This window comes from Diuraphis noxia, unplaced genomic scaffold (assembly GCF_037042655.1).
Source record: "Diuraphis noxia isolate RWA-SAM2 unplaced genomic scaffold, SU_Dnox_SAM2 contig0007, whole genome shotgun sequence".
NCBI lineage: Eukaryota > Metazoa > Arthropoda > Insecta > Hemiptera > Aphididae > Diuraphis > Diuraphis noxia.
In genome coordinates this window covers 1710387-1728651 of record NW_028301717.1, presented here as the reverse complement: position 1 = coordinate 1728651, position 18265 = coordinate 1710387, and the positions used below count along the sequence as shown (strand labels likewise).

At 28.6% G+C, this 18265-nt stretch overlaps 1 protein-coding gene across 2 annotated transcripts in view; it reads right to left on the bottom strand.

Moving 5' to 3' along the window:
• LOC149054380 (receptor-type tyrosine-protein phosphatase kappa-like) overlaps positions 1-18265 on the bottom strand; it is a 208325-nt gene that overhangs the window by 26157 nt on the left and 163903 nt on the right. For both annotated transcript variants that reach the window (XM_089230349.1, XM_089230350.1), the window contains one exon: positions 7953-8029. In XM_089230349.1, the coding sequence (XP_089086475.1) occupies positions 7953-8029 (77 nt within the window). The remainder of the gene's footprint in view (positions 1-7952; positions 8030-18265) is intronic.

Below are 18265 nucleotides of genomic sequence, written 5' to 3'. Positions count from 1 at the left end.
AGTTAAAATTATCAAATAAACGCTTTTATTGGATTGTTTGAATCGTAATTTTTATTATATGCAACATATTTTCCCCATTAGTTTTACTCATAAAAGGTACAATTTAATTTTGCTTTTAACCATTTCGTTTTTGTTTTTCGTAACAATAACATTATTTTATGAATTAAGTTTTTTTTGTTTTTAATAAAGTTTATCAAAATAAGTCAAACTTTCCTAATTTGTGTTTTATGTATGCAAACTTTTCGTGGTCTGACTCTTCATAGAAATAAATAATAAAACGGCTAAAACACGAAATGAACTATTCTAAAACTTTATCTAATATAAACTGTAATATATACGTACGATTACTGAATTTGTATATGCAATTTAAAAAAAAAAAAAAAAATAATTATATTTACATGTACAGCATGTCCGGTAAAAGTTTGTGTAACTCTATTTCAGGGCACTATTTATAATATAGTTTATTACAAAGAGTTTGCTAAAAATTCATTGAACTTGTATATTTCAACTGCAATCGTGAACTAAAGTACATGATAGTTATATAACATAGGTGTAATATATTGTAAAAGTTTAAAGAAAGAACTTTTGAAACCAAGTTCTTCAAACCAACTCTAATTAATTCTGGTTAACGTTGAATAAACTGTGCTGCTAAAGAATTCAAAAATGAAGTATTATTTATTTATAAAGATTATGAGAAAAAGAGTTGAAATACCTATGATGTCGACCGTTTAGTTTTTACTACACTGAGGTGTGCTTTTTTATTGGTTAAAACTTTTAGTTGAAAATATAGAACTATTTTAGTAAATACATAATTTATTAAAATGGTTAGACATATTATTCCTATATATTTAAGTTGTTTATGTTAAAACCAAAACTCAGTGTACGATTTAAAATCATTACAACATAAATTAATGAAAACAACGTTGATATTTTTATAGGTACATAATATAGTAGGTATAATTTTATAATTAATGTTACAGCATTTTCGGTTGTTAATTTAAAAAAAAATTATACAGTTTTAAAATAAGCTATAGCTATATACAGTTTTGATGAAAAAATAAAAATTAAAAACTATTTGGTAACGACATCGCAAGTTAAACATTAATCATAAATACAATATTATGCTATGTATACTATATTTTAATTATTACACCCCATAATTCGTACCGTACCTATTATGTAATAATAGATAATTAATATATACCTTAAGTCATACAAAATATATTACATGGAAAAAGTATTAATAATTACAAAAGTTGACGATCTGATTGATGGTGTTATAATGCATTGTAAAAGTTATTTGTAAAGTTATACGAAAACTTTGTATTTTATTTTTGAATAATTTTGAAATAATTTAATTTTTTTTTTATTTTGCACATTCGATAATTTCGCGTGAAGATTTGTATAATTTTATATGACAGATAATTTTTTTTTTCTAATACAACAAAAAAAAATAATTCTATTAAAAATAAAACTTTTCCATACCTTGTTAATATAATAATGCTCACTACATCCGCATCACAAACGTATTTTATTATATTATTATTGTCACGTGGTTTGTGCAGGTGGTACATAATGTATATCTATGTATGGTCCTAACCATTTTTTCCGGTGAAAAAATACAAACGAAAAGTTTTTATTATTAAAACTGTAGTTCACCGTGAGTCACGGTCATCGTTATATAATAATATTTTATATTATAGTTTTAGATACGAATTTCTTATGTATCGATTATCTACTGCACGCTTATAATATAGAGTTTGCCTGGACGAAACAAAGAAATTCTGAAATATTTATTGGTGCGCTATCAAAGGAATATACGTTCTATATATTCTCAAACAGTGCAGGTACCATTTGTGGTACATAGCTAAAGGCTACATGGTATACTTGGAAGACCGTGTGGTGGTAGTATGGAAATTTAATAAATTATTATTACTAATAATGTTTGTAACAGATCTAATATTAGGTATTTGATGTTTAAATAAGTACCTACTAAGTATAACTGTTAATTGTGCAAAAATTATTGTTTAATATGTATATTGGAATTTTGAATAATTCTATTTTAAGTCGTTCGGCGTAGGGAAAGTGGCGTTCTCATCGCCCAATGCATTTAGGTATATTGCAATAGCCCTACTCTGATCTTAACTGATTGGAGTAGTCTGGTCCTCCAGGTTGGGGGTTGTGCGATGGGCTAACAACCCATCCATATAAAAAATAGCTATGTTCAGGACTCAAAAAAACAAGCCTCGGGATAGATTTAACGGAAAAAAGAAAGGAAACTGGAAATCAGCTTTATTATGTGGTACATGGAACGTAAGGACCTTGTACAAACCAGGAGCAACTTTGGATTTAGTGACAGAAGTAGAAAAATATAAGATGAAATGTGTAGCCTTGCAAGAAATTAGGTGGGAAGATACCGGAACTACTAAAGTATCTCAAACAACCATTTTCAATGGGAAATGTGAACACCCTCACAAATTAGGTACAGGATTTGCTATACACGAATCAATAATCCACACAATTAAAGAATTTAGAGATATAAGCCCAAGAATTTCGACTATAACAATAAAATCAGAAAACTTTGATGTATTTTTGATTAATGCACATGCGCCAATAGAGGAGAAGGATGAAGACGAAAAAGATTTGTTTTATGCAACATTAGAAGATGTATTTGCCTCTTCAACTAGTACAATAAAAATAGTACTAGGCGATTTTAACGCTAAGCTAGGCCGAGAGATATGCTATAGAAATGTCATTGGAAACCACATAGCCTACATGAAAATACGAATAAGAATGGTGCAAAACTGATTGATTTTGCAGTAGGAAATGGTCTGGTGATAAAGAGCACTATGTTACCAAAGAAAGATATACACAAGTATACATGGGTATCTCCAGACGGTAGATCCAAAAACAAAATAGATCATGTACTAGTAAACTCCAGATTCAAAAACAGCTTATTGAATGTAAGAACATTGCGTGGAGCAGACATTGGTTTATGATCACTTACTATAAGGCATATGGATAAAAGTGAAACTCAAAAAACTTGGTAAAAAAAATCCATCCAACTCAAAAAGGCTTGACATAGATAAATTAGAAAATCATGATATAGGCAAACTTTTTTTAAACAGAACGCTTTACAAAGAAAGGCAAATAATATCCGAAGGAAATATTGATGAGGGTTGGGAAGAAATTAGAGATGTTTTAAGCAATGTAGCTAACAAGACTTTAAGAACAAAAAAGCCAAAACCTAAACCCTGGTTCAACAGGATTTGCGAAGAAGCGCTGCAGAGAAGAAAGGTTGCAAGACAAAATTGGCTAAACGATACGAGAAACGAAGAACTGTTCGCAAGGTACAAAACTCGTCTAAGGGAAACAAGTAACATCCTAAGAGGTGAAAAGCGGAAATATGTTCGAAATATAATGGATAATTCTGAACTAGACTACAAAGCACACAGGGCTAGAGATATGTACAAACGCATAAATTATCTTACTGGTGGATACAAGAAGAAAGAAAGATTCCTAAAATATGACAATGGGGCATTGATAACCACGAATGAAGAATTATCCAAAAAGTGGGGAGAATATTTTGATACTCTCTTTAACTGTGAAGCACCCGATGAAGTCTTTAGCCTTAACTTAGAAACTGGAGAAGAACAAGAATGCCCAGAATCTTCATTGGACGAGATAAAATCCCAATTAACATCTTGAAAAATCATAAGTTACCTGGCGAGGATCAAATTCATGCAGAACTTCTCAAAAAAGGAGAAGAAATGACGTTCAGGCTGTGGAAATTGATCCACCGAATATGGTTATCCGAAAAGGTTACGGAAGATTGGAAAATAGCCTTAGTATTCCCAATTAATAAGAAAGGGGATGAACAAAATTGCAATAATTATCGCGGAATTGCCCTTCTAAGTGTTGCGTATAAAGTTTTCACGAACTGTACCTTGTCAAGGTTAAGAACAAAATCGGAGCAAATCATTGGAGATTATCAAGGAGGCTTTAGGCCAAGAAGATCTACGGTAGACCAAATATTTATTCTCCGACAACTTTTCCAAAAGACCTGGGAATTTGACAAGGAAATGCACGTGCTCTTTATCGACTTCAAGAAGGCATACTATAGTATTCATCGCAAAAGCTTGATAAATATTCTTAGAGAGTATAACTTCCCACAAAAATTAGTTAAGTTAATCGAATCATGTATTATGGAAACGTTCATTAAAATAAGAGTAGAAGAAGCAGAAACCGACCCAATAAGTGTGAATTCAGGCCTAAGACAGGGGGACTCAATGTCACCTGTTCTCTTTAATCTGGTATTAGAAAAGGTTATCAGGGAAACTAATATTGGAGCCCAGGAGGGGATGTCACTACAAGGCTCCTCCGTGGCATTATTGACTTATGCAGACGATTTGGTCCTCATGGATAAATCACATGATGGATTAAGATCATTATGCGGCCGTTTGGAGGAGACAGCTAAGAAGGTTGGCTAACAAATAAACGAAGACAAAACACAATACACGGTGGTGGGGAGAAGAGATAGTACCAGAATGTATCCTTACTTAAGAGTTGGCAACCATGAATTCAATCGAGTCAAACTATTTAAATATTTAGGTTCTGTTTTGACCGAAAAAAATGAAACTGATAAAGAAGTAGCAGCAAGAATCCAATTGGGAAACATATATCTTTACGGTCTTACAAGGATACTAGGGTTACGATCCCTGTCGAGAGATATAAAGTTACAATTATATATTACACTTTTACGTTCCATAATTACATACGGAGCAGAAACATGGACATTAAGAAAAACGGAGGAAAACAAACTGATTATTCTAGAGAGGAAAATCTTAAGAAAGATCTTTGGCCCAGTAAAAGAAGAGGAAACAGAGGGATGGAGAATAAGGAAAAACAAAGAACTAGAAGAACTCTTTCAGAAGCAAAACATATTGACAGAGAACCTAAAAGGGAAAGGCCCTTTTGGACGACCCCGTTTAAGATGGGAAGATTTAGTAAAGAGAGCCGTAGAATCGCTGAACGGTGGCCCAGATTGGAAAACAAAAGCAGCGGACAGAGAGACCTGGAGGATTGGTTGTTTGACGGGATGGTCCTAGTGGCCGACAATACCCAAGGAATAAAGGAATAACTATCTTAAGTCTTTAGTGATACACGACTGGTCCGTAATACATATACATGAGTGGTATAAAAAAGATTGAGAACCCACATTGTGGCAAAGTTTTGATCGAGTTACATTTTTCAACTATTTGGATTCGATGATGTTTTTACAAGTTATACGTGATAAAGTTAAATAGTTTTAATAATAATAATAATAATATAAATATAATTATTTTTAACGGTGAAGAATGATCGGAAAACGCGTATTTAAACCTATTCATAATGGAATCAAAAAAAAAAAATCAAAGTGGCGAATTTGTTATATACTGACTCCGAGCATACCAGAAAATAATATTGTTATAATAAACTCTACACCATCGTTGCTTTACCCGGTTAAATAGTGCGGAGGGAGGGTTGGCCAGATACTCATCTTTTTTCTATCAAAAAGCGTGTTATCATAGACAGCGGAAAATCTGAACGCCCGGACGTTGTATACGCCTACTCAGGCGAGGTCGTTTTTCGAAAAAAAAAATAATGAAAATATAGTTGCGAATTCACTGAGCACATACCCATTATTTCCGACGGAACATCGATCGTCGTTGTCGTCGGATTGTTTTCCGGGCGCGAGATTGAAAATAATAATACGCCTGCAATGGTTATGTCGGGCTGGTATAGTACATTTGTAGCAGTTATTTTTTAACCTATAACCGCTTGCGGACTAGGTCATTGCGCAGTGTTATTAAATTTCGAAACGGAAGCATCAAATGAACACTATATACTTCTTATGTATTGGGTGTTATATATGTTTAACCTCAACATAAATAAAATACCGTATATACCTGCAACTATATAACGGGAGTCTCCATATAATATACTGCAGTAAACACTGTTATAAAAGGAATTTTTTTTATAAAGCAGTAAATTCCGAGTTATATTAAAAAGTAATATAGGTGTATTTTGTTACCGTAAATGTAGGTGTAATGATTGGGCAATGTCAGTAATGCCGGAGTATACCATCTATTGTTGCAGGTAAATCGGGCTATATATAATTCCGTAATTGACTTATAAGTATTATGTTATTTATCGGTATTTCCTAGATAATAAATGATAGTGGATTTAATGATCATGAAATTGAATAGGTATATTATCTTTTGATTTTACTACCACTTTTTTGAGTTATAGGCGTGGTGAGGTCATGTACAAATTATTACAAAAGTTGTTTTTGAGAATAAACTAAAGTTTCTAAAACAGTTCGCTATATGAAAATAAATAAAAAATAGTATTTTTACCATAATAATAACTATGCATTAGTCGATTTAAGTATACCTATTACCTACTCTAAAATATACTCGTGTGTTCTAACTGGTCTTTTAATCTATAATATTCTAATAAATAAATAAATTATTACCTACTTTGACTATCATTTTAATCATTTTATGTATTGTCTGTAGTCTAGTACTTACATGTTATGTAATACTGAGATAAATGTTGAATACAAGTATTTGAAAATATTGTCAAATTGATTATATAAATAATATTTAATATTAGAATTTAAAAATATACTAGGTTAGGGTAGGTACAAGTATGTCACAATAGATAAATATTATAGAAATAATTCAAAAAAACTAGGCCAAGAAAATAATACGTACGTACAAAGTGATATAACTAGTATTAAGCTCTCTGAGTAGTAAATGGTAATATACTAATATAGGATTAGTACCTATAGGTTATTTTGTTGTAGCAGTTATAGGCGTAATTAGGGTAAATCAATAGAGGAGGGGGAGAGTCTGTGATAAAACTATAAATATTTATAAGGAAAAATAACACTATTACCCACCGATAGTTAAATATCTGAGGGTGCACCTAAAATTAAATTTTAAATAAAATAAATTAACATGATTTATTAAATTGAAATTTTAATTCGTATATTTTGTGTTGATTAAAAACAATTAAGTTAATTTAGTAGTTAAATCGAAAATCCAGTATTAACCAGTTAAGGTAAAAAAAAAAAATAATAATTTGCAATTTTCAACTTAACATTAACTCGTATAACCCAACAACATAAGCAGATATTAGTCCAGCCTTTGTGATGCATATAAGCTTATATACGTTTTAATGCGACTATAAAATCGGTCGAGATGAAGTTTAACGATTGATAATTAAAATCCGAGGAATTTGAAGTTTGCTGCTGCTTAGATTGAGCTTATTCAATAGGTTTTGATGAAAGTAAAATATTGTTAGTTCAGCGAAAAAATTAGAAACGTTTCGTTTTTCAAGTACATAAGTAAACACGCGGTGTATCGTACCTATATGATATATCAATATATGTATATATGATTACTCGGATTATATAGGTACGCTTATTTAAATTTCTCCGACGAAAAGTTACAGACCAAAGCGGTTTTTATTTTATTTATTTGTTTTTTAATGAGACGATTGAAATCCGAAAAGATTAAAACCCGAACCCTGCATCGCAGATTAATTAAATTAGCCGAACAACAAGACAAGTGGCAATACATTATAACATGCTATAGGTACGTCAATTCCTTCGTGTGTCGATGAATTTCACGGATTTAATTTTCAACACCGTTGATATGAAACTAAGTATTTAGATACCAACCTGACCGATACGACCGTACTTAAACAAATAACATTGTTACACTGCAGTAGTGTAATAAAATATTTAAACGCTCCAAAAATTACAAATATTCCCTGAACTTATACTATTACAATATATTTTGTTCCCCACGGTAAATTTACTCTTGTTAGTGTTATTGTTATGATATATTTAACATAATATAAATATAGTTTATAACGATAATGATTGTTTAGTTTATACTCACGTCTACGTATGACGCGTTGATGTAATCCGAATCCGGTACGTTTTGCAATTGGTCCAAAACCACTCGATTGTAATCGTCTGCAATGAAAATTTTTGGTTTAATTAATAAAATATTTGTCGCAGTAATTTATATAATATTATAAATATACACACATGTATATAAGACAGATTGTACTCGAAAACTACTTTTTACAGAATTTTGATTTTGATATGTCAAAATTTTCAGAAAAATTATTCACTAAAACTAAATAAGTATTCATCTTAAAAACAGAAGCTTATATCACTTATATTGTACAGAAAAATTTCAAAAGTCAGAATTTTAATAAATTAGTTTTTAAATGAAATAATGGGAGTGAGCGTGCTTAATGAATCACTCTGTATATTATACAATATAGGTACCTAATTAATATGGCTATATAAAGTATTGATTGTACATTCATATTAGATATAGACTTCGCGTACATTAAACTGTATTATAATATGTTGCATACATTATTAGAATTTGGCATTCATAAAATCATAAGTTATGATTCATAACTATTACAAAATTGAGGAGTCTATAAAGATAACACTAAAAGTATAGGTAATTAAATCGAAAGCCAGCTAAGTTTTTTTTCAGACATAAATATATTATGATCTTAAGTCTACGGAAGCTATGGAGAATCCTTAAAATAAGAACCTACAGCGAGCGTATAATATTGTATAATTAGGACCAATCCTATTTTGCATATCGAATGTAATTGGACAAAAACTGATCGAAATCGTTAACTTCAAAATTGCACCGCTGTGGTAGAAATTTAGAAATAGATGGGATAGTGTATATGTATAATATTAGGAGTTAAGACTTGTAACAAAAAGACATCATCAAGCAAACGATTATTGGAATATTACACGTCCATTGAAAATATTTATTAATAATAAACATTATCTATAATAAATTATTATAGATTGACCTTAAATAATAATATTATACAGATTTGATTCTTCATTAACTTATCAGATTTAAATCAGATGTTGTAATTAATTTTATATTGTATAATTTGTTACAAGTGTTTTTGTTTTAAAGTGTAAAATATCCATATTTCATGAAATTAGAAACGAAATTTAGAATAAAATAAAATTTGAATCTAGACCCTTTAATAATTACTAATACATTTATATTATAATATGATTAATTTGTTAAACATTTAATCCATTAGCAAATATTTAAATAATAAACTCCACAATTAAATAATAAGTATGTGTTTACCGCTTTGGTATAGACGTATAGTGGTATACTAGCAAGTATATATAAATAAATATTTTTTATCAGAAAACGTAAATATGAGGTGCACTACTACAATTTAAAAAGTTAAACTTAAGCACTCTTAAAGTATTCCAACTATATATGGAAACTACCTCAGGTGTGCTTGTATGAAATTGAAATGTACATCAATCATATTTTGATAGTTAATAACAAAAATTGTATTCAGTATATTGAAATAAATTAATACTTTACAGGTTATATATTTATATCCGATACCTCATACGTGCGTAGATGTATTTTATGTTTATCAGTATTTATTTTAAAGTACCAAATAAATATTAGGTAAATCGCATTAAACGTAATGACGGGATAACATTATATTAATATGGCATAAACATATAACCTAATAACTGTGTATTTATTATAATAACAAACGAGATCAAGTCTGAATCAATTATGATTTAGTAAGGAATCATAATAATTAATAATATAATATGATATGAATTACAACGTACACAACAAATTCACATCAATCATAAAAGTATTGTAAAAGATATCGAAAAGTATTTAAATACAGACACTCAATTGAAAATTATTAAAAATACGTATTTTTAATTATGAATACCCCATGAGTACTACAACTGCAGTAAGTAGTCAGTAAAAAAAAATGTATTTAAGTACAAAAATCCAAAAACTTAAAAAAAGTATTTATAGATACTTTCAAATTATTGATAAAATATTGTTTACACTTTACAAATCAACTGAACCGATTTTTATGGTTGTACGATAATTTTATAGGTCGTTCATTTACACCGTACCATTTGGTGGAATATAAAAAGAATAAGTTTTTGACTTATTGAGTTTACTTGAAAATTTAAGTATTTGATTTTAAATAAAAATACTTTGAGCAAGTATTTGAATACTTTTTTCAAGTACTTTACAAGACCACAAACAATTTGAAATAAATTGTTAGTTTAAAAATGTGTCACAACAATTTTATGATATTATAGCCAATATACTATGGTGGTCTTAACGAAGGAATTGTCGAGTTAAAAGTACAATTGTACGCCGATATCATATATTGCAGTAATATAACAACTGATTATTTTGTTCTTTCTTGTGTGGAAATAGTGTTTAATACTAGGTGTAAGCATTCGTAATAAGAAAATAAATTTCGTATTTTGTTAAACGACAGGTATGATCGGACGTAAGGGCATCTTAGTGGCAATCGAAAATCGAATTATCTCTCATTCCTATATGGGCAATTTATTAATACAGACTTCACATCTCCATTACAAAAAGTGAGTAATAGCTGTGTACTAGCTAAAGCTGTGACAACTATTGTTCTAATCAATATTATTTTTTAATCAATATCATCAACGTCATCAATATATTATAATATATTACTACAATATTACAATATTACTATTGGGGGGGAGTGCGATGTCGGTCGTACGCGTGAGTAAGCGACGACCGTAGTAACCTGTTTTATTTTTGTTTGATCTTAAACTGATAAAAGAATTTCCAACCAAAAACCGTGCTTGAGTTTTATTACATTCGCATTTGACGTTCTAAAGTTTTAAACGGTAGAGTGTCGGGATAAACATACTTTGAGAGTTCTAGGAAGTTAGCTCAAACCGAATATTGTGCAGTGTTACATGAAATCTAAAGTCATTGTGCTTTGAAAGGAACGGTGAACAGCAAGCCAATAATACCATCGTACCTCACCACTGCTAAAAGCGCTAATCTAATTAATTTCTGAGAGTCATTAGGTCTGTGCGTATTAGTGTACAACAGGTAAGGCGATTGTATATATAGGTTTAGCGCGTGTCACTCGGTATGGGTGATAGGTAAAACATATTATTGTTTAAATTGAAATTCATGAGAGAAGTCTCTCCAAGTAATTGTAAATTCTATAAGGATATAATACAATTGTACGCAAGATTCGATAATAGGTTTAGGAATTGTGGGGATTTACTCGTTTAAAAAATGGCATATACGAATATACGATATTATGTCTAATAGTAGTTAAAAATATTATGGTTCTTATAAGAAACGGGTACTTACGTATTTTTATATAGTCCTAAAAAACTGTACTTAAATAGATGCTCACTAATCGAATAATAAAACGGCGGTGATGAACACGTTCAGAGAATAAACAATTAACCCTGTATACAGACTAGAATATTATTATTATCGAACGATGTAGGAAAAATTATTATTATTGCGTCTTGTTATGCGTTAGGGTAAACGCTAACACCGTTGGTGCTCATCGTTTAGGATTAACTGCTGTGGTTATAATAATATACTGTACTCTCATACCCATCCCATCCATCAACCCACACACACTCGTAATACGAGTAATATTATATATACAATTTATTAGAATATAACCACCGTAACTATTTTCTGGACGACGATAAAATAAATACGCCTGAACGAGTGAGTGGCTTTTATAATATAGCCAATATAGGTACTAGCTCACTCCGTAGAAGCTATTTTCTTTGGAGACAACGACAATAATTTTTTTTTCTACGGCGAATTCCTGCAATAATAATATAATAATTTCTAATTGGTATTATAATTGTTGACCACCGGACGCTGTTAACGGTTAACCGTGTCCAGGTGCAGATACAAGGGGGGGCATAGAACGATTCCCTCCTCACAAATATCAAGAAAAAAAATCGAATTATTATACTGATATGCTAAACAATATTCAAAATTCTATTTTTTTTTTTTTCATAGCAAGTTAAAGCTATTAGTTTTAATTTTACATTTAAACATTAAATTATATTAACTACATTATTTTGCGAATAGTTCTATTTTTAATTCGGTAATTTTCTATCGCGCGACTGTGGAGTGCATACTGATGAAGAGACAGATACCGATCGTCTTGTCATAATATCATCGTAATTGCAGCTAGCATTTATATACATATTAACCGTTTTACCTACTGTATAATAATATTGCCTGTCGAATAATGCATAAATAATACATACTTGTTAAAAATATTGGTACTTTAATTTGTTCAAATTATATTGACCATCTATATAAAATACTTAGCATAGTAAAGACTAAAGTTTATTAAATAAGCTTAGTGAAATTTTGTAATTCACATAAAATTATCTTTACAATAAACGAGTCAGCATAATGTTGATTCAGAAATTCAGAATATTTTATTTATTTTTGAGCAGTTTTTTAGGCATACATTTCCATGTCATCCACACCGTTGGAAATAATTAACTTAAGAAAATGTTATGTAGGTAAAAATGGTACAATATCGTGACTGATATCCGTGTTAGGTATTTTGCGCAATGAATCAAAAATTTAAATATCCTAAAAAGTGTAATTTTATAATATATATCTATTCTATAAATAGGTCAAATATATCTGAAAAATACGAATTTATATGATGTATAGTTTGATACCATATATTTTATTTATATATTATATATGCATGTGTGTGTGTGTGCAGTGTTTCAGGACTAGATAGATTAGAAGTCAGTATATTTTCGAAAATCAATGAAAATACACAGTTTTTTACAGTAACTGTATAGTTTTTTTGTTTTGTTTTTAACGAAAGTGATTGATGGTGAGTTTTGGCGAAACGTTAAGCGGATTAATTCAGTTATAGTAGAATAACTGTTTTTAAGTTTTAAAAAGTGGAAGTAATTCTGCACTGTTGTAAACATTTCATTTTTACTTATTATCTTCTTAGATTTAATTTTTTAATTTCTTGTAGGTACCTTTTAAAATACCTTGGATCAATACAATATTAAAATGTTATCTTATAACTGAACTCGTGTTATCATACGACTTAGAGTTACTCAAAAACAATAATCTTTAATAATCTTTGTATTCTCTTCGATTGCTTTTAAATATATTTTAGATTCTGAGCGGAGTGATGAATGTATTGATTTTACCATGATGTGTGTTTTTATTATTTTTTTTTTGTGTCTGTCATCACGTTTTGGGGCAGTAAAAATGCTTCGATTTTTTACTTCAGTACCTCGTTTGATCAGAAATTGAATCTAGTTGGTACTTTGGGGGGTCAAAAGTAAAATAATTCTTAATACTTTTCAAAATAATCGAGAAAAACAAACTAAAAATTAAGGGAAAAACGGGAAATTTTACGCACACTCATTTTTCGACAAAATCGATTTTGGTTTTTAATGTAACTTTAAAATGAATGACCATAGATACATGCAATTGTCACCGAATGTTTATATAAGAATATTCTATCCACCATGCGATTTTCAAAAAATTTCGACTTAAATTGAACTATTCATAGGCATTTGAAATTTTCGATCATTATTAGTTTTTTTTTATTAATATCGATAAAAATTTATTTGTTAGGCAGAAAAGCTTGAAAATTTAATACAAAAAAAAATTGTGACTACGCATTTCTTTTATTTTTCAATTGCTATTTTAAAAATATGATAGGAGCTATGTATTAAATTTTCAAATCTTAGATATAAAAGGAAAATTTTTTATGAATTTCTATCATAAAATAATTTACGAATTTTCGTGATTTATATTATGTAAAAATTTGAACTTATAAATAAAAATTGTGACCATGAATTTATTTTATTTTTCAACTGCTATTGTTAAAATGTGTTAAAAGCCTTGTATTAAATTTTCAAGCTTTTCTACCGAACAAATAAATTTTTATCGATATTTAAGAAAAAAAAACTAAAAAAGTTGAAAAATTAAAATGTCAGTAAACAGCTCAAAACAAATCTAAATATTTTGAAAATTTTATCAAATATATAACACGCCTATATAAACATTCAGTCAAAATTTCAAGTATCTGTGGTAATTTGTTTTAGAGTTACACCAAAATAAGGAAATCGCTAAAAGTTAAAATCCAATGTTGTAAAAATTTAAATTTCAAATGCTCATAAAAATTTAATTTGAATTTCAGGTGGAATTTTTATTTGTGATAAAGATTGAAAAAATTGTAAGGAATCTTGTATTAAATTTTTAAATCTTAGATTTAAAAAGAAAATTTTTTATGAATTTCTAGCTTAAAATAATTTGTGAATTTTCGTGATTTTTACATATGGGACTATGTATTCCTTTTATTTTGCAACTGCTATTGAAACAATATATAGGAAGCCTTATATGGTCATTTTTTTTAAGTAACGTCAAAAACCAAAACGATTTTACTTGATTTAACTTAATTTTTAGTTTGTTTATCCCAATAATTAAGAAAACCATTTTTTACTTTTGACCCCCCAAAGTACCAACTAGATTAAATTTCTGATCGAACGAGGTACTGAAGTCAAAAATCGAAGCATTTTTACTGCCCCAAAACGTGATGACAGACACAAAAAAAGTAAAAAATAAAAACACACATCATGGTAAAATCAATACATTCATCGCTTCGCTCAGAATCTAAAATCCATCTATCTAGCATTGTTTTGATGATTGCATTAGAATGCTGGTGTTTTTTTGTACACGTATACCGTCATTTTAATTAGTACCACAATGATTGAATATGATATTATAGTCGGAACCCGTTCGCACTTAAATCTATATACCTACCTATGTACGTATTTTATAATATTTTCTTCGTTAGATTTTCGGTTTTTTATTCTTTTATGAAGAAGGGGAGGTTATAAAATATAACGAATAGAGGAGTACTCATGTAGATAATATTATATTTGTGCATTTCGCGTCTTAAATTTTCTTGTGCCGAATAAGTTGAACGTTTTTACGTTAGCATATGCCTAGTCACAATCGAATTAAATGATTTAAAAACTCGAGTGAGTAAATAATAATAATAATTTCGTTGTCATCGTTGGTGAACTATGTAGCTATATTATAATATTTAACGTATCGGATTATAAATTTTAAATACCTTCACATAAAACGAAAATGTATTTTGATATCACGCGGGAACACGTGGGAATATCTTAAATAGCTTATGAATTTGCGAAAAAATATAGATGATGCCCGGCACGTAATTCTTTCCCCTATTCGCCTTAAAAAGTTTTATCACAAGTCACAATACATCATTAGAGTTTTGATATTAATATTGCGCTGAACATAATAACACACACACACACAAACGTATTAAATTTTTTATACCGGCATGATTATTTAACATTATTATGGTGCTATATTTATGAACCAATATGGATGAGCGGCTCGGGTATTAATATTATGTATATTACGAAACTGAGTATTAAATAGATTCGAGTTGATATATGCACCGCTATAGGTAAAATACGTATAAAGTAGGCATCTACCTACAAAAAAATTGAATACATAGTTTGTCCTTTTTCCTTTTACTGGACAAGGACACGAATGCTGGATTATGGCCCATGTAGTTGAATAAAACCATTTAGCTTTTTATACACACAGAATTCCTAATAAAGTATGTCAACGAGTTTTTTTGGACCATGGTCAATCTCAAAGGATGGTATAAGACTTTTCCTCATTAAATTATGTTATTTTATTCAATTTAATATAAATATATATATTATATAATGTACATTGTGGTTTATACCCTAATATTTTAATCTTATATTATACAGGGTAATTTATCAAGCATGCTCCCCCTATCTAGCATTTGATAATATATATTTGTTCAAATTGTTATAAACTTTATTGAATTATAAAGTACATAGGTACCTATGCTTAAATATAATTTTTTCAAAATAAATCCTTATTTTTTATGGCGTTCTTCATCTATTTTTAATGTACGTTTTTTAACGGATTATTAAAAAAAAATATGTTGATTTATATAAGTCGATATTAAAAGTAGATATAATTATTACTTATTAGTGTTTTATTTTCAGTAAACACCGTTTAAGTAAAATAATAACTCGATTGAATATTACATAAAATATCTTATAATATTTGATGTAAAATCATTGGTAATGAATAATGATTATTATTCTAAGTGCTAATAGAGTGTACATTTCTGAACTTAAAAATTTTATTTCTGAATTTTTATTTCTAAAAAAACATACCTATCGTGTTTAACAAGTAAAGAAAGGGTATATCACCTTACTGCACTAATTGTATAAAAATCAAAGTATATGAAAATATGGTTTTTATAACAAGTTAATTGCCCCAACAATTGCATTGATTTTATCTCGAATGATTTGAGTATTATATTATATGTATAAAACTCCATGGTTAGTGTCATTGTCATACAAGGTGTACTAACGAAATGGGGGAGATAACCCCCTAAAAAAAGGAAGTACAACACTTCATATGGTATGTATAATATTATAGCCTAAGATTTTTTTTTAAAGTTATGGCTTGGAAAATTTCTAGATATAAATAAATAAATAATTTAAACGTTGAGCATCATTATTACACGATGCTCAAAACAGAATTGGCAAATATAAGAAAATATGAAGGGCAATAACCATTGAAAATTTGGACGTGATACACATATAATTGATACACATGGCAGTCAATTTATGTTAACTATGTTTAAAATAGTTTAAAGTTAAAATTCAAAAAATCAGGATTTAAATTAATGCATTATGAATAAAAGGGCGATGAGCATGATTGATTAATTAAATCGTCCTGAGTCCCTGTATGTTTTTATTCTTATTTTTTATACAGGAGTTTACATTTTGACACAATATAGTCAACACGCTAAAAATAATTGAAAATTAATTAAATCATGCTGATTGTTCTCGTCGTGTCAAATAATCTCAAGTGTTTAAATTAATTTTTTTTATGTATCTAATTGTTCAAAACGGTAGGTTAGAGAAAAATAAACGATTTACATTGATAATATACAATACAAGTAATTATTGTACATTGACGTATATTGTTATGAGTCGACGACGCTTGGAAGCGACAATTGTATCCGTCATAATATACAATTTAATAAAATTATACAATTCTAATAATAATTGAAATACGACTTTAAAAGCATCTGGTAAATAAATAAATTGTGTTAACAGATGATTAAATTATTCTAATTGTTAAAAATAAAAAAATAAACAATAAAAAGTTTACACATTAATAAACATAAAATATAATTGATAAATCGGTGAAGAATTTATCGTCATTATTTTATTCTATGAATATAGTCCTGTAGCTTAAAGGTATAGAAAAAAGTTGAAAATAAAATATTTCGAATCATTTTCAGGAAATTAATGTAACTGATTTTAATGCTTTTGTAAAAAAAAAAATGAAGGAAGCACGTTATTTTTTACGTATTCATATTTATTATTATTTATTTGTTTGTTTGTCAATTGATCAGTAAAAAAGCACGTTTTTAATGTACCATTCTGAAATGTACACATAAATTGCACATCACAGAGGTTTTATAACATTTTTTTATTTATCAATATTGAGCAGCAGACGACCAATTATTAAATTAACAAAGTATACATAGTCAGTATTTACCTTTGTTTGGTTGGAAAAAATAACAATAACAATAAAAATTATCTGAACTCACGTGTTTCGATCGTTTACGAATTGTATTAATATTGACGAATAATATATATTATCCAGCAATTACATCCACTTGGGCTATAACATTTTCACTAACTGTGCATTTATTATTTATGTGTTTCCTCTTCATATTATTATTTTTTTCATGTAATATAATACAAAATTTACGTAATAGTTCAAGTGAACGTTCGAGTGGTGATATAGAAGATGAGCGCCGTTTTTAATGGTTAATTTCTTTTTAGTTATTGTAATTCTATCGTCGATTTGTTTTCAACTGTTTATAACAAAAAGGGAAAAGCGTAAACACTAAATTATTTGTGTATATATACTAAAGATTTAATCTAACATGGAAATATTAGTTATTCGTGCGTCGACATCTTAAAAATGTCGTGAACATTATTTTTTATAAAAAAAGTAATATGAAAAAAAATCCATGAATTAGTTTTGAACTCATCAAAAGAAAATCCGGCGTAAAATTTATAAGAGCTATAATATTATTTAATGTTTATATTATACATTTTCACTTTTCAAGGTAGTTATATTTACAACTGAGTTTATATTCAAATGAAATAAAATTATAAAAAAATATTCATATACGTATGTACAATAAATTATCAATAGCCGATAATCATTTTTTC